The sequence below is a fragment of the Bactrocera tryoni genome, chromosome 3 (assembly GCF_016617805.1).
Source record: "Bactrocera tryoni isolate S06 chromosome 3, CSIRO_BtryS06_freeze2, whole genome shotgun sequence".
In the NCBI taxonomy this organism is placed as follows: Eukaryota; Metazoa; Arthropoda; class Insecta; order Diptera; family Tephritidae; genus Bactrocera; species Bactrocera tryoni.
Window position 1 is genome coordinate 71105798 of NC_052501.1, and position 22888 is coordinate 71128685.

At 37.3% G+C, this 22888-nt stretch overlaps 1 protein-coding gene across 1 annotated transcript; it reads left to right on the forward strand.

Moving 5' to 3' along the window:
* The first annotated feature begins 418 nt into the window (after positions 1 to 418).
* On the forward strand, positions 419 to 22730 carry LOC120770581. The gene is made up of 2 exons (XM_040098161.1): positions 419 to 932; positions 21243 to 22730. The coding sequence occupies exons 1-2, from the start codon at positions 800 to 802 to the stop codon at positions 22259 to 22261; spliced, it is 1152 nt and encodes a 383-aa protein (XP_039954095.1). The 5' UTR covers positions 419 to 799; the 3' UTR covers positions 22262 to 22730.
* Positions 22731 to 22888: the final 158 nt, after the last annotated feature.

Consider the following 22888-nt stretch of genomic DNA (forward strand, 5'->3'; position numbering starts at 1 on the left):
GAAAAATATATATACAAGTATATCGACAAACTATAGTAACTATAGTATTAAATGTGAGTATGATATGTTATATGGTACATATAAGAAATTCATATTTTCTCACATACCAAAGTGACGGCAGGTAGTTGCTAGTATTCAGTTAGCATGCCTCACTACTACCTGTGTGTCAGACTGCCCGATCGCCTGACTGCCGGCGACTTGTTCACTTGTTTGCGCGCCAGCAATGCTGCCGTAACTAATTGTCCTGCCAGCTCCAATGTGGCGACAACGCCAAAGCCAACCCGAACTCGTACACTGACGCCGTCAACCAACTGCGGTTCATTGCCTACAGCGTTTCTTCTTGCAGGCGCAGCGCGGCGGTACGCGCGCGCTAACCGACAATGAAAACAGTGACAACGGCAAGCGAACCGCCGGACATACTCTTATCGTTGAACTGTGCAATGCGAGCGCGGCGCTATTAGTGTGTGTGCGCGCGTGTGCATGCGGTGGCGGCGTGTGGGGGCGCTTGTGTAACATTTTGACTCCTGTGTGCGCCAGCACGCTGTTTGAGTTAGTGTTCAATTGGATCGCTAGCATGCTAGACGTTGCGCTCCGCTTCAATTGTACGAGTAAACAAAATTGTTGAGAAACTCAATAAAATCGCGCGAGCTTTTGTTATTGCAGTGTGGCGGTGTGGAAGTGTCTTTAAATAACAGTATTTTGTCGGTAGCTAGCAAACAGCTGATAATCGTTAATTTTTCCCGCGCGCGGCGGGTGACATATTCACATTTACTCTAACAACAACAACAAGGCTAGCAGCATGGCGTCCTTGAGTCAGCAGTGCAACCCGCGCGCCAATGTCTTTCTAATGGTCAATTTGGGCTGTGAAATGCTCTATGTGATTGATCAACGCCTGAAGGCGCAACAAATTTGCGAGGAAAAGTCAACTCAAGGTATAAACTAAACAAAAAAGCAATAACAGCGGGGGTTCGGGAGTAAATTAATGCACTTTTACTCGTGTATAGTATGTATGTGTGTGTGTGTTTGGGTTAGGTGAAATTAGCAATTTAAAATTCGCGACTATTAAGCGTCTAATTATGGGAGCTATCAGATGGTGTGCTGAATTCTAACACAGGTGTGCATATGTTCGAGAACACTTGCCGTTGGGAGTCAATAAATTTTATTATACTAGTAAAGGCAATCAATAATTTTGTAGTTACCCTAATAACAATGTGAATTTGGTGTATTTCTTGGAAGTAACGGTATGCAAATTATTGACTAATAATTAATGTAAAATAGTGCGATTGATATAAACTAAAAAGAATGAGCAATAAAATTAATTAAAAAAACATAAATAAATAAAAAATTAAATTAAAAAAAAAAAATTTAATTAAAAATAAAAGAAATATACAAAATAAAATAAAATTAATAAATAAAATAAAAAATAAATTAATAACAAAAATATAATTATTAATATAGTAATAAAAGTTAATTAAAAAAAAATAAATAAGACATTAAAATAAAAAAAAAATATAATTAAAAATAAAAGAAAGATACAAAATAAAATAAAATTAATAAATAAAATAAAAAATAAATTAATAACAAAAATATAATTATTAATTTAGTAAAATAGTGCGATTTATTTAATTAAAATAACACTGAATATAAAAGTGAAATATGTATATATAAATTCACAACCAAAATATATAAAATAAAATAAATAACGATAACAATAAAATAAAAAAAAAAATATTTTACAAATGTAAAAAATACAATTTTAAAAATAAGTATTATAAATAAATATAAAATATCAAAATTAAAAAAGGAAAGGTTAGATTTAAAAAAAAATTAATGCAGAAAATATAATAATATTAAGAATTATCTAATATAAAAAATTATCAAATTTAACAATAAATAATAAGGGTTATAAATTTAAAAAATATAAAAAGTGTTACAATAAATTTTGCAATATTAATAAAAGCACCATATATAACATAACACAAATACAAAAAAAAGTAAAAATAAGAAATTATTTCAATTTAAAAAATATACATAGAAACAAAATTTTAAAAATAAGTTTTATAAAAAATACAAAATAAAAACAGGTAAAATAGAATAAAAAAATTACTGTACAAAATAAAAAAAATAATTATAAATAAAATCAAAAATTTAACAACACAAAATAACAGTTATACATTTAAAAAATATAAAAAACAATACAATAAAATTTGGAAGGTTATTCAAAAGAAAATATGTACCATGTATAAAATAATGCAAATTCAAAATGAAGAAAATGTAAATGGAAGGAATAAATATATAAAAATAAAATAAATGAAATAAAAAGCAGTAAATAGACAGTTACAAATAAAAAGAAGAAAATAGTGATAACAAAAATTAAAATTAAAATAATTAATATATTTTGAAATACAGTAAAAAAATAAAAATAAATAAATCAAATAAAAATTATTAAAAAATCAGTTACTAATAAAAACAAAAAAATAATACACACCAAAATTAAAAAACAAACAACCAAAATAAAAGGAAATTCAGTGAAAATAAATAAAATTATTAAAAAATCAGTAATAAATTTCAAAGAAATAAATAAAAATCTTAAAATTAAAATTAGAAAACAATAAAAAATTAAGTAAAAGCATATTTAGTGAAATGAGATTTATTGTAAAAATGATTATAAAATTCAAAAAAGAGTAAAAAATACTAAAAATTAAATAAAAAATTATTAAAATAAAATAAAATAATAACTGTTTTAAATTAAAGATATAATAATTCAAATATTTAGAAAGCAAATATATTCAAAAACTATAAAAAAAACTACTAATTATTAACAATAAATATATATAAATCATAAAAATTAAAATTAAAAAACAAAAAATTGCGCAATATAATATTTAGTGAAAAGAGATTCATTGTAAAAATTATTATCAAATTCAAATAAGCATAAAAACAATATATTATAAATAGTATTAAATTAAAAATATAATAACTGAAAGATTAAAAAGCAAAAAAATTAAAAAATTATGAAGAATGTTGTAAGAAAATATTTTAAATTAAATAAATAGAAATATTATAATTTTTGTAATAAAAAATATTTTTTTTAATTTTTTTGTTTTAATATTTTTTTATATTATTAAAATATTTTTTTTTAATACTTTTTAATTACATTGAATAATATATTTTTAAGCAAATAAACTAAAAAAAAAAAAAAAAATTCTATAAATATTTTAAATAAAAAAAAAACAATTTTTAAATATTTTTTTTTAACATTTTTTTAGTCATATTAATAAAAATTGCTTTCGCTTAGATAAAAAATTAAAAAATAAAAGTAAAAAAAAATAAAAAAAATTAAATAATACCTATTCTTAAAAATAAAGTAAAATGAAATAAAATAAAACAAAAAATAATAATGATAAAGAATTCAGCACAAAAATTCATGAGAGCTTGACACCGAACATGCAATTTATATGACAGCTCTGTACTGTATTCATCCGATCTGAACAATGGGTCGTATTATTATCTCTGATAATAAACCTTGCTAAATTTCGTGAAGATATCTCGTAAAATCAAAAAGTTTCCCATACAAGCACCTGATGCCAACCGTTGTTATTGTAGTTGACAGTCTTTGGCCGGATAAAACATACGGGTCCATCTCGGTTACGTAGGCCCGACTGCAATGGGAACGGGGTTCTGATAGTTCAGTTTATGTGGTAGATATATGCTATAGTTGTTCGATATCGGCGGTTCCGACAAAGGAGCCTCTTTTTGCGGAGAAAAGAACGTATATAAAGTTTCAGATTGATATCTTAAAATCTGAAGGACCGGTACCCTATTCTGGGTATAAAAAGTCTATAACTTGTTGGGTCATAGGCGCAAACTCAAGGTTAATGTATTTCCAGAGGAAAAAACATAAAAGAGACTTGAAATTTCTGGCATAGAACTAAAGAATTAAGAAAATTTTGAACTTAATTTCTTTGAAATTTTTAAGATATTTATTGTTCGGATAGACTTTTTTGGATTTCATACTGTCCGCTTATTCCAGTATAGCCGGCTCTAACTCGACAAAAACGCAACGAATGTGGATCAGTCGTAGCTGGTTTACCAAAGGTCTACTTCGACTTGATATATGTACTCTAACAAAGAGTGGCATAACGGAATCAAGTCATTGGAGCTACTTGGCTATATGGCCCATTTTATGCTATAATTTGGTTAACATAACTTCGCTGCAATAGAGATTGCGTGGTTTCATATGAGGTGGGATTTATTGCAAGGTTCTGTTGAAATTTCGTAAGCAGAAGAGTGATTTTAGTGGGGAAATTAAAGAGTTACGACTTAATTTTCTGTAGGTTTATCTACTCAAATATATCGAACAGAAATATTAAACCCTGTTTTCCTTATTTTGACAGCCCTTAAAAAGATTATATACCTTTAAAACGCCAACATGTACATATAGTAGAAAATACCGGCTTTGTGTCGTCACTTTGCTGTCGCAAAACAGTTTTTGAACACAATGACTCATGATTAATGAGATATTGAACGCAAACCCAAAAGGAATCACTTGACTTGAAGGCTCGTTGAAAGTAACTCTTTCAACGCATGCATAATTCACATAACATATGGTGTGCTCATAACCTGCATTATGTACTTACATACAATATAAATGTATGTATGTATAGTGATCAGCTTTGTCACAACGGAACCGACTAAATTAATCCTTAATTTATATTAATTCAAACCAATTCATGATCAGCAATGAACTTCGAATGTTCGCTTGCCGCTCATAATGCTACCCGCCACGCTTACGGCCGTTGCTGATTGCCGAATTTATTGCGCTGCTTGGCATATGCGAGTATTTCTTCAAGAACCATGCAATTTTGTCGTTGTTATTAATTTTTCGCTCGCCGTTTTTTTCTTAATCCAGCAATTGTCACTCTTGGCATCTTGAGCATTCGTTTATTGCTCATTCATTGAAATCGCAATATTGCATTCATTCAACTTTGTGCTGTTAATAAAGTTTAAGAAAACAAAAAACGTGATACTCGAGATGCTGAATATTTAACGCTTTTCTTGTGCTCGTGTTGAGGGAGCAGCAAGCAGCCAGCAATTGGTTTTTGACACTAGTTAACAAATGAAAGGAGATTTTTATTTCAATAACTTTTCGAAATGATGAATTCAGTTGAGAAATAAGTGATTGTGTCTTTTAGACGTGTGGTGTTCTGTCTTTTCGGAGTTAGTATTTTTGACAGGTGTTAATTGATTTATACTTACTTAGTGCTCATCCAGTTTATGGACAGCTTTCCGAAAGGATCTTGGTTTGGGGGCTTAGATTAGATTACATTAGAATACATTAATAAATGAGGATTGCATCGCGTCCTACATAAGGTATTGTGTCCTATCCGAAGTCACAACGACTCACCCTGCGCCAGCAAATTGACAAATTCCAATATACAGCTACATAGGTATTTGGAAACATGGATCCTAGAACCTTTATCCTGTGCCCACAGACTGCTATGCAGTCAATTAGCAGGTATTCTGGAGTTTCAGCCAATTTATTGCCGGCTATATCTTTGTGACCTGGTACCCAAATAAGGGGCACTTGATTACGATCTGATAGACTGTTCAGTTCTATGCACTCCTGCACCAAAAGTGTTTTGATCTCGTACGCAGAGATCGCTTTGAGTGCCGCTTGGCTATCGCTTAGTATAACCAGACGTTCATTGCGATAGTTGCGTTGGTCTATGCACCGACTTATAGCAAAGACCTCTACTTCGAATATGTTCGGAAAACTACCCAAAGATATGGAGAGTTTGGTGCATGGTCCTGCGACCCCTGCGCTAATTCGGTCGCTAACTCGTTCGTACAACCATCGTGAACTGACCCAAAACGAGATGGCCACCGATCCCGATTTTCACAAATGAGTACGTTAATTAACAAAATGGACGCCTTTGCAGGGATCATAATCACTGTTTGTTTTGCTCTGTGGGTAGAGGGAATCTTTGATCTATATTTCTTCATAAATGAAGTCAACTTTAATCAATTGGGAACGCTATGGTGTCATGATTTATGACTTTTCCGTATCTAAATTGGAGTATGTTGAGGTGGACAACCTTTTGTTCCAACAAGACGGTGTGACTTGTCATACTTCATGCGGTTTAACGCCGTTGGACTATTTTTGTGGGGTTATGTGAAGTCGCTTATCTGAGGTGATAAAAACGCGACGATTAATTCCTTGGAAGAGAATATTCGGTCCGCTATTGCTGACTCTTGCTGCATGATCTAACATTGGGCCTCTCGGTTGGAATTTATTTGGGTCAGCCGCGGTGGTCACTTGCCCCAAAGTAATTCTTAAAACGTAATGGGCATTCGTTGAGCAGAGCAAGTATCCGTGAACCCAAATTCTAGCTATAACTATATACAATTTGTATAAGAGTAACTATAAAAACATAGAAAATACTGAAAATGGTCCTGTCTACGTCTAAAATCTGAAAATTTTGTGTCTTGAGTAGGGTCTTTCAGTTTTTGGGCACCATGTTTGACAAGAGTTGACAGTCCCTGGCCGGCCGCATAAAAATTCGGCTCCGTTCCGGTTACTTTTTCCCACAACAGTCGTGGGAACGGAAGGGCATCACCGTCGTCCTCCACCGTACATCCCTCTCGATTTTGAATACTGCCTGAAAGAGACAGATTCGATTCATTTATCTCACTCTCAGAAATAATTGCAGAAGTCTTCTTTTCGCGCCGTAGACTGGACTACTCGCTTAATATCAAGTTGCCCGTTATTTCCTCTAATAAACCGCTCTCTTACCTTCCTGTAATAAAAGAAGATCTGTTGATTAGTATGCCAATAAGCATAAGCCAAATGCAGCCGTGTAGTTAGATTCACTCTTCACCAAGACATTGTAGATACTGAAAGAAAGAATATAACATAAATTTCATGTTAGGAGCGGATGAATTAATTTGTTTATCAATTGATTGATTTTTATTGATCGCTCATGTAGAATATCGAAAGCAAATTATACTGAAATAGAGCTAATAAACAACATCAATTAACAGAAATTGTGAGAATGTGAGCAAATATAAACTTGTGTAGGGGTTCATATATGTAGAGCATTTCTATATACATATGTATAGTATATACAGGTCTGCCGAATATCGGGATTCGATTGAATTTAGCAGAATCGAATTATACTTTCAGGTCTTACTGCATACCGATTCTGTTTGAAAATTTGAAAAATGCGGTCTCCAGCTATTTTAATGTTAAATAAAGAACAATACATACTATTTCGGAAACCAAAAAAAGTTTTTGGGTATCAAAATCGACGATCAAATCGAAATTCAGAACAGCTTTGGCCTCTGCAACGAACCGATTATAAATGTTGGCCCCATCACGATTAGAGGTTTGCGGATTTTAATTAAGGGAAGCTTTCTAATATTGGGGACTTTCGAGTTCATAAGATCCTCAACTCCGAAATCTGAATCTATGCTATGGCATTTTGAGAGACGTAAGTTTCGGCATAATCGGGAATAAAAATAAAAATTCTATTAATACGAAAACGGAGGACTTACGGATGAAGACTTGAAAAAATTCTTAAAATTTGTTTATCTCTCAGTAAAGAGAAGTTAATGGTGACTGTTGATACTCTGCAAGACATTAATGGATTGTATTGTATATATATCCTGTTCTTAACTCTGTGAAGAAGACTTGGAAGGTTGTTGCTGTTGTAACGGTTATATAGTCCCCGTTAAGGTGGTAAGGTTCAGATAAGTCATCGAGGTTATCTAATGGTCGGCCCAGGAAACGTACTGTTTCGACGGGTTTGGGGGAGAGTGGTGTCAGATGTGTAAGGTTAGCTGGGAATCTAATGAGGTGGTTAGGGTCATGCGGGGACTCGTTGCATGCTCGACATGTATTTGATATGTCAAGGACGATTCTGGATAAGTAAGAGTTCAACCTGCTACAGTATCCAGAACGAGAGTCACTCTCGATTCTCGCGGGAACTTGAGCTCGTCGTCTGTAATGGGTGGTGGTTTGACTCCAAGTACGTCATTCATTGAGAGTTAGTCGGTGAAGATGTTTAAGGCTCTACTGTGAATGGTGGTCAGTTCATGTCTGAGGTTAGTTACGTCCGAGGTCTGGTCGGCATATTATCTTATGTCATCGACGTAGTTGAGGAAGGAGCTCTTGATGCTTCTAGAAAGCGATTTCGCTTTAAGCAGCTGACTGCAGGTATGATTTCTACGAAAACATCGTAGCAGAAACTGCTTGGAGAAAAGTTCATTATGCTCCTTAACTGGGAATATATGGGCCTCACTGTGCAAATGTTCGAAAGGAGACATCAAGAGGCATTCAATTATAGTCTGTAGTGCAGTGTTCTGACATGTCTGAAGCTTCCTCGTCTGCGTTTCACGGCATCCAGGCGACCATATTGGTGCGGCGTAGTTAAGGCCCAGCCGGCCGATTGCCTTGTAAGTTGCCAATAACGTTTCTTTGTTTTTTCTTCATATGCTGCCAGCTAGCGAGTTGAGGATTTTGTTGCGGCTCTGTACTTTGGCAATAATCGCGGTTGTGTGAGAAGTGAAGGAGCAAAGGTTATTGAGTGGCACACCTAAAGTCTTAGGGTTATTGACAGAAGAAATTTTAACGCCTACCACTGAAATATTAAGGTCAAGTCTGTACTCCTTCGTCCAGTTTGTGAATATGGTCGCTGTGAAGTTAGTGGGGGAAAGTAATACTTGTAGGTTCCGTGCAGCAAAGAAGCGAGAAACGTCGCAGAGATAGCCGTACCTTTTTGAGCACAAGCATTCGATTCCAGCGTCCAATGACATTATCGTGCAATCATCAGCGTACGAAGTGATAGAAATTCTGGAGGTTGAAGGAGTTTAGAGGTGTAAAAGTTAGACAGCAACGGGGAGAGAACACCATCCTGCGAATCCCCCTTTTTAATTTATTTCAATTTAGAGTTTTTACCTCGAAAAAGTATGGATGATTGTCGATCGATCCGGTAGTTCATAGTTCACCTCTTAAACCTGAAGGGCACGTAGATGCTCATCAGTGAAAGTATGCGGTGCGGAGTCTTTTGGGATTTTGTGGAGTCCTCAGGTAACACATCGTTTGGCTTTGTCTACCGAAGGGTGCCATGTAAATTGCCGGCTAAAATAGCTCGGGTTCGAAGAGGCATGGACATTGAACTCAATTCCACTCGATCATCATATTTCTTTGGGTTAGACAAAGCCTTGGCAGTTGTATAATCGGTGCATCGATTTCGTTTGTATATATGTATGTATGTTTTAGTGCAATATAACATGAATTTGTTGTTTTTTTAGTTCTTAAAACACCTAAACTTCATCAATTTTTAGTAATCGGTTAGATTAATTCACTCATTCGAACTATTAAATGAAACACCCTAATGTTTAAATATACATTTTGTATCTTTAAAAAATAAGGAGGGTCTATTTCTATGAGTAAGTTAGTGTCTTAAGAAACACAAATACTTATTTCGAATATTATCATAATAAATCAATGTATCTTGCTTTTCAAACATCCCCTTATATTAACAAATTAAACGCAAAACAAAAATTAATAAGAAAGGAAAGAATTCAGGGAAGGGCAGTTGTACCTTCAACCAATCCTTTGAGTACAGTTGTTACAAGGTGTGGTTACAAGCGCAGCGGTCATTCGATGGCTTGCTTAGAGTTTTAATCTACATTAAAAGTTTGCTGTTTCTTCCCTTTTTGGTTACATATTCAAATAAAACAACAATCGATTTGTTTTCGTTAATTCAAATGTCGGTTCTCTAATGTTTGATTGTTTATCATACTTTTGTTGTGAAGTGGAAAGTACCATAGTTGGATAGTGGTGTAAGTGACACTTTGAAAATATGTTGTTTAAGGATACTAAGTGTTAGTCTTAATATATGATATTTTTTCAACGATCTTGACAGTGGGTCAGTGACAAATCAGCCAAAGCTTTAAAACGAAATAGTTTCGTTTTCATAACTTCCAGTTCAAATTCGTCGGCGATAGGTAGTAATCTATACATTTCCAACAAAGTAGGGTTAGTTACAGAGTTTTTTACTGACGAACAATCCAGTATTACAGATCTGTTATACTGGATTCATCTCTACAACGGAAATTATAGTTGCATCAAATTAATTTACTTAAAGAAATTGATGTAGAAAGATATCTTTATGCAAAAAAAAATACTCCAACCGAAAGCTAAACAAAAATGTAAAGGAAAAATGCCAACAATTGTCAAATCGCCGCTGTCAATGCTTTCTCGACCTCTTTTGAGTAATTGTACCAATCAGAAACACTTGCTCGCAACAAAAAATTTTCAACGAAGGTATTTTCCAACATTCTGAACTTTTCGGTATCGGGCCACTATAGTATGAAGCTGCCGTAAACTTTCTCTGTAAAATGATGATGTAAATGATTTTATCATAAGTAATGTTTAAGATCTTGTAAATCTCAGGACAAACTGTTATTAATCAATGGCCTTATTTCCAAAGTAGAGCTCTTGGATTAATCGGGTAGGCCATTTATCGAATACAAATTTTCGCTTCGCAGTATTTTTGGAAGATACCGTTTTCCTGTTGAAAGAAAACAAGATATACTAAGCTCGCGTCTCTATATACGAACTAGTCCCTTCATTTTTGAGATATGGATCTGAAATTTCGTCAGATATCGGACCACTATAGCATATAGCTGTCACACCAACTGATCTCAAAATTAAGCCTTTGTATGGAAAACTTTTTTATTGAAAAGATCTTTGTTCGAAGTTTGGCATAGATTATAGCCCAAGAAAACGTCACAATCTCCGAACAAAATAGTTCAGAGAAACCAGGTCCTTCTCCACTCGGTCTTTCCAACGAAGTAGGGGCCTTCCTCTTCGTTTGCTTCCCCCGCTATCTTTTAATTCGCTGAACTTCTTCGTATGACTCGTTCCATCGAATGCGATAATCACCGTTGCCAATGCGCTAAGGACCATAAATCTTCCCCAAAACCTTTCTCTCAAAAACTCTTAACGCCGACTCAAGTTTGGTCTTTGTTCGTCGAGAGGGGACTTTACTTCTCAATTGCCTACCTGTTGGCAAGAGTTATTCTGCGTTGAATTTCGATGCAGACATTGTTATTGCTGTTAAAGCTGGTTCCAAGATAGACGAAATTATCTACGACTTCGAAGTTATGACTGGTGGAAACCTAGTGGCGAACGCAACGACTGTTAGTTTGATGACAGGAGATGTTTCGTCTTGCCCTCGCTCTCTCCGAGACCCATTTGCCTTTTTTCTTATTCATTCTGGCGAAAGCAGAGCTTACGGCGCGGTTGTTGTGGCTAATGATATCAATGTCATCGACGTACGCCAGCAGTTGAACACTCTCATAGAAGAGGAGAGAGTAGAAGTCGCACGAAAGGGAGTGCCTGTTCTGAAAACGACTCGAAGAGGTTCTTTCCGATCCTAACGGAGCTTTTGATATTGCTCAACTGCAGTTTACACAGCCGTATTAGTTTTGCGGGGATAACAATGGCAAACGAACCACTATTCATAAAAACCTGTCAGATATTCGAAGACTCGGTGAAGCCTAAAACTTATTAGTATTACAAGTGTTATATTTAAATCTATGAATTAAGTTTTCGGACAAATCAACATAATATCCAGAGGTTGTGCGGAATATTAATGGACTGTTGGTAAATTCTAGTGTGTTTGGGGTAAGTTTTCGTATACTCAAAATGATTTGACAATAATAATTTACTTCGGTCATTTATTACACGCATTTAACCATTCGGCCACGCTTCTAACCTCTTGCCTCTTGCCATCAATTTTTTTTATGAAAATTATACGTTCGGTCTTTACCTTCAAATTAAATCCCCACTCCTTCACTCCTCTGGAGGTACAGTTGTGATTACGGCGTACACAGCTCGTACATACTCGCACTTACTCGTGTGTGTGTACATTTCTATGTACTCGTTTAAGTACTAAACACAAAATTAAACATTGGCGTATAAAAAACTAAATTTCCGTTTATATTAAACCGAACCGCACCGCACACAACAACAACAACATGCCACAGTTGACCCAATCGTTTTATGCCCTTTTTGACGCAAGGCTTTAAGACGTATTAAGATTTAATGACTCTTTATGACTTTTTGTTTGCTGCTTAGTTCGTGGATTCGCTAGGGTGAGGGTGTTTTTTAGGCACCGATTTTTATGTTGTTTTGTTTTATTTTTCGATTTTATGTGTTTGCCTGTAGGTAAGTGTACAATCCGTACTTGTGCGTACAAACACACATATGTATGAACATGGGTGTTTGCTCATATGCGCGATTGCGTGTACTTTTTGTTGTGCAACTGTAGAGAATTGTGATTTTGTGATTTTGGGTATGTTAATGAAAACTGGTTGTCACTTGTATTATGTATTGAGCTCTGTGATAAATATTGCAGGTAGAATAACAATATCTCTCATATACTTGCATATGTTTATGATCCCTGCGCACCCAAAGCATCTGCAGTTAGGCTAGTGTACTTATGTTAGTAAGCATGTATGACTGTAGCGCATACATAAGCATATAACTACATACATAAGTATCTTTAATTGCCATTGGTGTTGCTGGTTCAATTCACTTTCATTTGTCAGCCTCTTCTTATTATTTCTTATTACTGTAGTTTTCTCTGCTTTGCTTTGCAAGTTCTTGACGCTGATTCTTATTGACTAAGTCCAATTCGTATGCTTATCGTGGTACACTGTGTCATAAAAGTATATGTAGTTACACTAGAAACCTGACAATTTATGTAAAAACACTTGGACAGAGAATGTCGACGTCGACAACGAAATGATAAATCCATTTGATTTGTTTTGTTAGACTAGATCAAAACAACAAAAATCGTTATTTGGAGCCAATTGGAGATTCCAAGTGTAGCCAGGTCCTTCTATACCTGATCTTTCTAACGAAGTCGAGGTCTTCCTCTTCCTCTGCTTCTTCCATCGGGTACTGTGTCGAATACTTTTAGAGTTGGAGTGTTCTCTTCCATCCGGACAGCATAACCTAGCTTGCCACTGTCTCTTGATTCTATGAACTATGTCAATGTCGTCATATAACTAGTACAGCTCATCGCTCCTTCGACTGCGGTACTCGCCGTTTTCAGTACGCAAAGGACCATAAGTCTTCCGCTGAACCATTCTCTCGAAAACTCGTGAGGCCACCTCAACAGACGTTGTCATCGTCTATGCCTCTGCACCATATAACAGGATGGGAATAATGAGTGACTCGTAGAGTTTGGTCTTTGTTTCCCGCCGCGTAAAAAACATTGCCAATGAAAAGAAGAAAACAGTCTCGGATGAGAGATCTCTCTATAACACCCTTCACAATTACAAAAGATTCCTTACAAGAATGCAGGTATTGCACCGTTGTCTCAGAGAATATTCAATGCCAATTGAAAAAATTTTCCATACAAGCTCTTGACTCTGATCTTTCAGTTTATTTGATAGCTACATACATATATGCTATAGTGGTCCGATAAATGAGCTTGTTGGGGAGAAAATAAAATGTGAGAAATCTCAAAAACTGACGGAGTTCGCCTATATGCAGACAGACGAAGTTGGCTAATTTATATACATATATATATTTTATGAAGTCTCCGACATTTTATACTGATGGTTAGACGGATACAAATAAAATTGAGCTTTGCACCGCGAGGTCTGTTCTTTGTTTTGTAGTAAAAGGAAAGATGGAAAGCCATAGAGCGGTACTTTAAACCTACTCCCATCTCATGTCTCTCCCACGGGACCACTGAACTAAGTATTACAGGAGAGAAGAAGACATTTAAATATCCACTATTGCACGGACTGATTGTTGTAAAAATCTCAATCTTTTTATAATTAGAGCTGCCGCTTCGCTGACAGCTTTCCATTTTACAGAAGACTCGCATATAAGTGCTGTGAAATGTTCCACCGTAAGACTACCTCGAACAGTGGTTTTCAATTTTTCCCTTATATTCGAAAACCGAGGAGAATGATAGAGTATGTGTTCAGAGTCTTTTATGCACTCTGCACAAGTCGAACAATATGAACTAAAGTCATGACGATATTTGTGTAGGTAGCTTATAAAGCATCCGCGGTCTCTGAGTATTTGGGTCAGGTGGAAATCCAGGAATGTATGTCCGGAATCAGTCTGTGGGTCCACAGTCCTTTGCATGAGTTTTGCTCAGCCGCCATACCGGCTAATACTTCAGCAGTGTCGTTTGTTATGGTTCTGAAAGCACTTAGCATCCATATTGCAGAAAGGATAAGGTCCATTGTGCCCTCCTCTCTGTTACAACGACTCACATATACCCATCACATTGATTCCAGTATTCTCCTAGGCGCTATTGAGGTGATATGATTAATTTTTGGATACATGAATCCAAGAGCCTTAATTCTGCGTCCGCAGATTGCTGTGAAATCTAGCATCAAGTGCTCGGGAGTGTCCGGCTTCATATTTAAAAACCGATAGTTTGCACAAGATGCTAGACCCAAGTTAAATAGATGCAGCTTGAGCTTACAGTGCCCAGCGTAAAATACGTCAAGTAGCCGGAACTTGTCTCTCTTAAGATTGATTACATTTTTAAACCCGATGAGGTTGTAACCACCCATTAGCAATTTAGCTTCGCTTATGTCTTGGAGTTGTTGCCAATAATTTTCGCTGTACACTCTTTCATCTTCCCGCAGTAGCGCCTTTATGGTATGGAGACCAACCAATATACAGGGTTCCGATCCTACCATTCTAGTGGTACCTGAAGAGCGGGCAAGCTCGTCCCGGCAATATCCTTGTGACCTGTCACCTAAATAAGCTGTACTTGGTTACGACCTAATGGACTATTTGCACCATTAGCGAGTTCGCTTTAAGTGCTGTTTGACTGAGCTTGGCGATATTTTTTTTTTATTTTGCGAGCGTTGTCCTTATTGTCCCACTAGAAAAAGTTTATACCAAAAATTGGCCTAATGCAAGCCATTTTGAAAAGTTTTCCTTACGACAATTCAGGTTCAATCAGAGTTATTCGGAAATCTTATTATGGGTTTTGTTACAGGATCGACTTTTTAACAATACCTAAAGATATAATTCAGTAAAAATTGTTAACGTTTGAGGGTTCTAGACTGACTTAACTCTTTAAAGACTATTTCGAAGGAGCATTGTTTGGCATTTATGGTTTGAAGATTATCTTTTTCAAATGTTAGCCGCGGCTACGTCGCAGATGGCCCATCCGTTGAATCCAATTTTCGATTACTCGTTCGAGCTTTTCGGCTGATAGCTGGTGAAGGACAAGAGTGATGTTTTTCTCCAAGGCCTGAATCGAAGCGAGATTGTCGACATAGACTTTAGCCTTCTAACAACGTCTGTCGTATGATTGTGTTTAACGTGGGATCCTGCTGTCGACAGCTTAACTCCACGGTGCTCAAAAGCACAACGGATCAATACAATGCGTCGATCAGCGCCCTGAAAACTGGGTAAACATTTTCAGTACCAATTCGCAGTGTGGCATGGACACACTAACCACCTTGGTAGGGCTCGAGGCCCATCTAAAACCTCTGCCGTACTTTGAGTCCGGCACCCGGTTGCAATGCAACTCCACATTCGACTGACAAAGTCAGTTCTTCCCGCGATTTGGGTTTTAACCACAGCCACCACGAATCTCCACAAAGCGCCAAACCCAATGAGCAGACTGGAGCGAACTCCAGGGGCTACTGCTCCCCGTGGTACCAGGTTAAAGTCTTTGGGGGTATATTCGGTTTCCCTCCCGAACCCTGAGGGGGTCCCCCCGTACCCGCAGGGGGATGCCTTCTAACAGTATGATATCACACGATCTTGGTGAACCAAATGTTTCCTAAATCACAAGCTTCAATTTCAGGCATCTAATAGTCGGCGCGAAAACGGTCGCCATTGACGGTTACGTTCTCACCATCATTATATATGTACTGATGACTCCACTGGCCCACAAACCACACAAAACCGTTGTTTTTATGAATGAAGTGGCAACTCTTGAATGAATTCAAGTTGCTCTTCGTTCTAAATGCGGCAATTTTGCTTGTATGTAACCCATTGAGCCAGAAATGGGCCTCATCGCTAAATAAAATTTGTCGGATCTTCTTGGAACAGCGCTCGGTGTCTACATACTTTCGTTCGACAGTGTCTTCGTATGAAATAAGAAGAGCACTTGCTTATACTTCGCCACCAATTTCGCCGTCTACCTGTTTATTTTCTTCATTTGTTGCTGCAATTTCAAAAGTCAATTGCAAGCTACTGCGCACAATTCGCTGTCGGTTGTTGTTGTGACTGATATTTTGAATTTATTGCAATGGCATTTTCGGTTTGTTTGATTTTCAAATTAAACCGACCAACATTTTGTTCACTTCAAGTTCACTTGGCCGCCTTTGTTTGTGCGTTCACTTAGCGGCGGCAGTGATTCGCTTTCGTTCTGAATTGTGTATCGTCGTCGTTTTGCTGTCGTACAAATATTTGCCGATAAAATTTAGTTACATATGTTCACATTTGTAGCGTACAACACTCATGACAACAGTAACAACAAAGCATGGCATAAATGTATTAAAAGCAATAATATTTGTAATAGCAACATTTTATTAGTTTGCGGTTGGTGTTGTTGTGCTTGTGCGGTGTCACTTATGCCATTAAACAAGTAACACTATTTACATATATACATACATATATACTACCATCATGTATGGGTATGCGGGCATATGACACAATATATAACATTAAGTTAAACACCCATACATATATACTTAATGACCAGATTATAAATGCATTTGCACACAGGCTGCTTGTCCTTTTGACCATATGCGTCATACCCACTGCAAATACTCTGAAAGTGCTGCTGGCGCAACTTAAGTGCCCGAAGCAGGCTTCGTAAGCAGGCAAGAAAGAAGCCAACCGCGCAAAGGAAAGGCAGTTGAGTACCAACAGATTTTGCTTAGCGGCATATGTACAAAGGTGGCAATGCATTGTTTACGCAATGATTGCTTTTAACGGGATGATAAAAATTTATTGAAGATCAGAAAGGAGGCTTTCGAAAAAATTTAAGATTTTATGTTTTTAACCTTAGAGAAACACTGGAGTTTTTTATTGTGTCCATATATTATGTTCGTTATAATTCCCAGAATTTTGAGATATGGATCAAGGAGACCGCCGTACATCGACAAAATGCCTAGAGCTTCTTCTTTTTCTGTACTGGCGTAGACACTGCTTCCGTGATTATAGCCAAGTAAGCAACAGCGCGCCAGACGTTTCTTCTTTTCGCTATTTGCCGCCTATTCGAGATACCAAGTGAAACCAGGTCCTTCCCGACCTGATCTCTTCAACGAAGTGGAATTCTTCCTCTATCTCTGCCTTCACCGGCGGGTACTGAATCGAAAACCTTCAAAGCTGGACTGTTCTTTTCCGTCCGGAAAACATGTCTTAGCCAGCACAGCCGCTGTCTCTTGATTTGCTGAACTATGTCAATGTCGCCGTATATCTCGTATAGCTAATCGTTTCATCCACTGATCTTCCGCAAGGAACTTCTCTCGAATACTCTTAAAACCGACTCAGAATGTGAGCTAAGTAGCGAATGCGATGACTGTTTGTTTAATGACAGGAGATAGTATCCTTGTCTGAAACCTCGCTTGGTATCGAATGGCACGGAGAGGTCCTTCCATATCCTGACGGAGCTTTTGGTGATGCTAAAAGCTTTGCCGACATACCAAGCTCAGACATAGCAGTATAGAGACAATTCCTTTTCTGCTGTCGAAGGCTATTTTAAAACGAAGAGTCGATTGTAGATTTTTCAGGTCTGAAGCCACACCGATAAGGTCCAATCAGTTTGTTGATGGTGAGCTTCAGTATTTCACCCATTACGTTTGATAAGACATTATATCCGATATTAAGGAGGCTTATCCTACAGTAATTGGCGCAGATTATGGAGTCGCTCTTTTTATGAATTGGGCAGAGCTCACTTAGGTGCCAATCGTCGCGCATGCTTTCATCCGACCATATCTTGCAATGAGGTTGATGCATCCATCTTGTCAGTTCTTCACCACTTTTTTCGAACAGCTGGGCTGGTATTTCTTTGACTCCAGCCGATTTGTTGTTCTTTACGCGGGTAATTGCTATTCAAACCTCATCATAGTTGAACAATGGAACATCTTTCCCATGGTCATAGATTGGGGAATCGGGTTCGGCATCTCCAGAAGTTACACTTTCACTGTCGTTCAGCAGGTAGGAGAAGTGTCCTTCCATAACTTCCCTGCATATGCCCTGAATATCAGCCACTAGATCACCAATTTGCTAAGCTCCGGGTCTTGAAACATTCCGTTAGCCGCCGCATCTTTTCGTAGAATTTTCGAGCATTACCCCTGTCGGCCAAATTCTCAAGCTCTTTATACTTACGCAGTTCGGCCTCTCCACTGCGATACGACAGTCCTCATTGATCTTTACGAAAACCAATGGGTTTGCTTGCAGCTGGTCGCCTAGAGCCTGCTGCAAATTCATTGTGGCGTCTAATATTAATTTCAGTCAATTCGCAGGGTTCCTAGAGAGTAAAATATTTCAACCTTAGTCTGGCGAAAGCTGAACAGGGGAGAAGAAATTGTCTCGATGTTCCCTTCTCATCTTCCTTATTGAAACTTTGCAAAGTTGGTCTACCAAAATCTTTGGCCTCAACGCGTGCCAATGGCACAGTGTCCAGTAAGGACTTCTATCATTACGGCGATATAAGCTTTGCTAAGAGCTAGCAGTTAGCTAGATAGCCGGTCTTACGGCAGCAGTGGAGAACCATCAGAGATTACATGCGATTCGAAAAAAAAAGTCTTAAAAATGGCCGAAATTGATTCGCTTATTGTATGACTCTTTTATCTCATACCGAGTATGAAAATAGCCCTTTTCCTACTATTTCCCAAAAAAATTTGGAATAAACTCACTTCATTTCGATTTCTCAATCTCAGTTATAGTAAAATTGGAGCTTTCTGTTAATGATCTTAACTCTGGTTCGCAAAAATTTCCCTATTTTCTTTGAAAACTGTCTCGTTGAAAATGAAGTTCTTCTCATTTTTACCAATACCTTTCATAATTTGTTGCATAAGGTGGACTTATCACGTTCGGTTATACAAGAGCAGGGTTGAAGACTGTGGTCATTTCAGTTCACATCATTATTAGACAGTAGGGTTACCACTTTAGATCTTCCAGTTTTCCGAATGCCATAAAGCATTGGCCCCAAAACATTTATATTTTAAATCTTTATCTATCTAATGCGGTTGTTGTTACTTTAAGCGTCTTTCAATCTCCAGTTTCTTACATTAAAATTTCGGTTTCTTCAGAGTTTGGCCAATCCTTACTTTCTCGATTTAACTTGCTTTGATTTTCTTTCTCATTGGCGACGGACCACACTCCTTACCATTACGGCAAGCACGCGAACGTGCCAATTTGTGAACTCCTAAGGATTTGTCGTTGCTAGCGCTTCCTTATAACATACTTATAAATATACTTACGAGTGTAGGTAGGTTGCAGCTCCTTGCAGTGAGCGGTCAAGCGGCTTAATGCATTTGCCGCAAGGATAATTACATTTCATTGCTCTATTATTATATTCCGCAAGTTTTTACTCCTTATTTTATAATTGCTTACATGCATAGGAAGTAAGTTTTTTAATGTACATACATATATGCTCTTAAGCCTACATGTCACCAATATTCATCCAAGTATTCATATAAATAATTGTATATTAATTATAAAGGTTTTTCGTTAAGGGCCTAACGTCATATGAGTACCGACAATATCGTCATCTATTTGGCGAACTTCGTATTAGCTGTGCTGAAATTGTGGCCCATCCTGTGAGTTGAATCTGAGTTATTAGGTAGAACAGGAATGTTTCCTGAAAAAATGAAATGAAATGAAAAGGAAACATAACGACACTGCCTCTCATTTTTGGAAGGATCTACCTTATTTGAAATGAATTGTCGATCCTCTGTAACTGGAAAGGACTGGGTAGTAATCCATTTCGAGGTTTCCTACCTTTTTAAAGAAAAAAGTACATAAACTTCAAATTTAATGACGATTGTTATCATCATTCGAAAGTATATTTTTGTACATTTATTTTTTGAAGATTATCTCTTTCAAATGTTGGCCGCGGCAAGGTCGCTTTGGTCGATCCGTTGACTCCAATTTCGATGACTCCTTCGAGCATTTCGACTGGTAACTGGCGAATGACACGTGTGATGTTTTGCTCCAAGGCCTGAATCGAAGCGAGATTGTCCGCATATACTTTGGATTTTACATATTCCCACAGGAAAAAGTCTAACAGTGAGATATCACACGATCTTGGTGGCCAATCGACCGGCCCAAAACGTAAAATTATCTGCTCATCGAAGTGTTCTCTCAATAATCCATTGATTGATGCGATGTGCGGGAAGTGGCGCCATCTTGTTGAAACCAAATGTCGCCGAGATCATGAGCTTCAATTTCAGGCATCAAATAGTCGGTTATCCTGGTGCCATAACGGTCGTTATTGGCGGTTACGTTCTCACCGACATCATTTGCGAAGAAATATTGACTGAGGACACCACCGCTCGACAAACCGCACCAAGGCATTTTTTTCTGGATGAAATGGCAGCTCTGGAATTTCTTCAGGTTGATCTTCGTCCCAAATGCGGAAATTTTGCTTGTTTACGTATCCATTGAGCCATAAACGGGCCGCATCGCTGAACAAAATTTGGCTCGAAAACTTCGGATCTTCTTAGGACTTTTCAAGAGCCCATAGAACGAAGCGATGTCACTTGGAAAGTTCGAGCAGCTTCAGTTCTTGCACAAGCAACTTTCCACGACCTTCGTGTACACTCTCAGCTCCCTCTGCTAGATTTTCTTCAATGTTTTCTGGATGTAGTCTTTTCGGTCGAACATTATCCACATATCATATATAAACAAACATACATACATATATATATACAAATACAGTTGAACTTCCATAACTCAAACTCGAAGTTCTACATGACTCGAACTCTTGAATTGACAATAAAAGTCAAATTTCATACAAGTTTTCTTTTCATAACTCAAAGTCTCTCTAACTAGAACTTTTTTTTGTGGGTTATGATGATTCGAGTTAGGGAGTCTCAACTATATTTCTTTAAGACACTTTGTAATTTTTTGAAAAATAACTTCCACCTCATATATTTTTAAACAGATATTAACTATTTTGTCTTTATTTAAATATTTCCTAATTTCACACTCTTTACAGTTATTCACGATGTTACCGTTGTATTACTCGAGCCAAAGTTCCTCGATTCCCTGATTGTCGGCTCGACACACCACAATTCGCAATTACTTACCGTCGATCATTGTAAATACATGCTCAATGATATTGCCACCTCATCAATCATGCGTCTCGACAAAAGTTCGATGGACAAATTATGGAATCTCATGACAATGATCTACAAATGGCAACTTTTCAACTCGAAACATCCACAACATTTACTCGATATAACTTTCAGACACTTGGACGCGATTTGTCGCCTGCGACCCGATGCACAACGCACAATGTTGGTCGATTTCACCAAGAATGTGCTGCTCGATTTCTGGAATGTCTTGAGCGATGACGGTCAATGGGGCGTCTATCAAACGAACAAAGCGTGGCTACAATGTTTCAATACGAAAATATCATTACTCATACGCCTCGGTTTCCAAAATTTGGATGGCACTTTTGTGCGTGCCGTAGAGGCCAGCTATTATAAGGAATTCGTTGAGAGCATCGGTGAGAATGTGTATGTGAAGAGTGTTGAAATTGCCGAAGCACAGCGTCAAGAGAACAGCAGCAGCACGCGTGCGACGACGAAGCAACACGCTGATCCGCTGGCGGAACTTTTTAATTTGCCGCAATCGGATAGCGAAGATCTACAACCGATCGATGCAAATAATTTTCAAAAGCAATTCGAACAGAATTTGCAACAGTGCAATATTTTATTCTTCGATTTGGATGTGAATGAAGCGACGACAACAATCAGTAGAGGCGGAGACGACACTAAAGAGGAGCTGTATGCGGTTGAGAAAGATATAGCAGCGGAGAATGACTTCGTTGGCGCTTTTGGTAATAGTGAGATATTACCCGATTCCTCGACGATGTTGTCGACGACAAAGCGGCGAGCGCAAGGCGAGTTCGTGCAATTACCGGCGACGTATAACCGTAATGCGGAAACTGGGCGCGCCGGCGCTTTGGGTCTAAATCGGGATTTGCTTGATTTATATAGTCAAATACTTTAGATTGATGAGCATAAGGAGGGCGCAATAAATGGTTTCAGCATGTGCATACAGTTGAATGTATATATACTATTAGGGTGGGCAAAACAAACTTTTTTGTTGGATAAATTCATAACACAAAATATTCCATATAAGAACTGGATTTTGATCGTTCAGTTTGTATGACAGCTACATGCTATAGTGGTCCGATTTGAACAATTTCTGCGGAGAGTGTAGAGTTGTCCTGGATAATAACATACGCCAAATATTGTAGATATTTCTTCAAATTAAAAATGTTTCCATACAAGAACTAGATTTTGATCGTTCAGTTTGTACCATGACAGCTATATGCTATAGTAGTCCGATTTGAACAATTTCTGCGGAGATTGTAGAGTTGTCCTGGATAATAACATATGCCAAATATTGTAGATATTTCTTCAAATTAAAAATGTTTCCATACAAGAACTAGATTTTGATCGTTCAGCTTGTATGGCAGCTACATATATGCTATAGTAGTCCGATCTAAACAAATTCTGCGGAGATTATGCCGTTGCTTTAGACAATAATACATGCCGAATTTCGTGAAGATATCATCTCAGATGAAAAATTTTTCCATACAAGAACTGGATTTTGATCGTTCAGTTTTATGAC

Bases quoted from the DNA above. Each gene is read 5' to 3' on its own strand.
- LOC120770581 (XM_040098161.1), top strand. From the start codon at position 800: ATGGCGTCCTTGAGTCAGCAGTGCAACCCGCGCGCCAATGTCTTTCTA. The intron at 933-21,242 runs GTATAAACTAAA...CACTCTTTACAG, and splicing joins CGAGGAAAAGTCAACTCAAG to TTATTCACGATGTTACCGTT.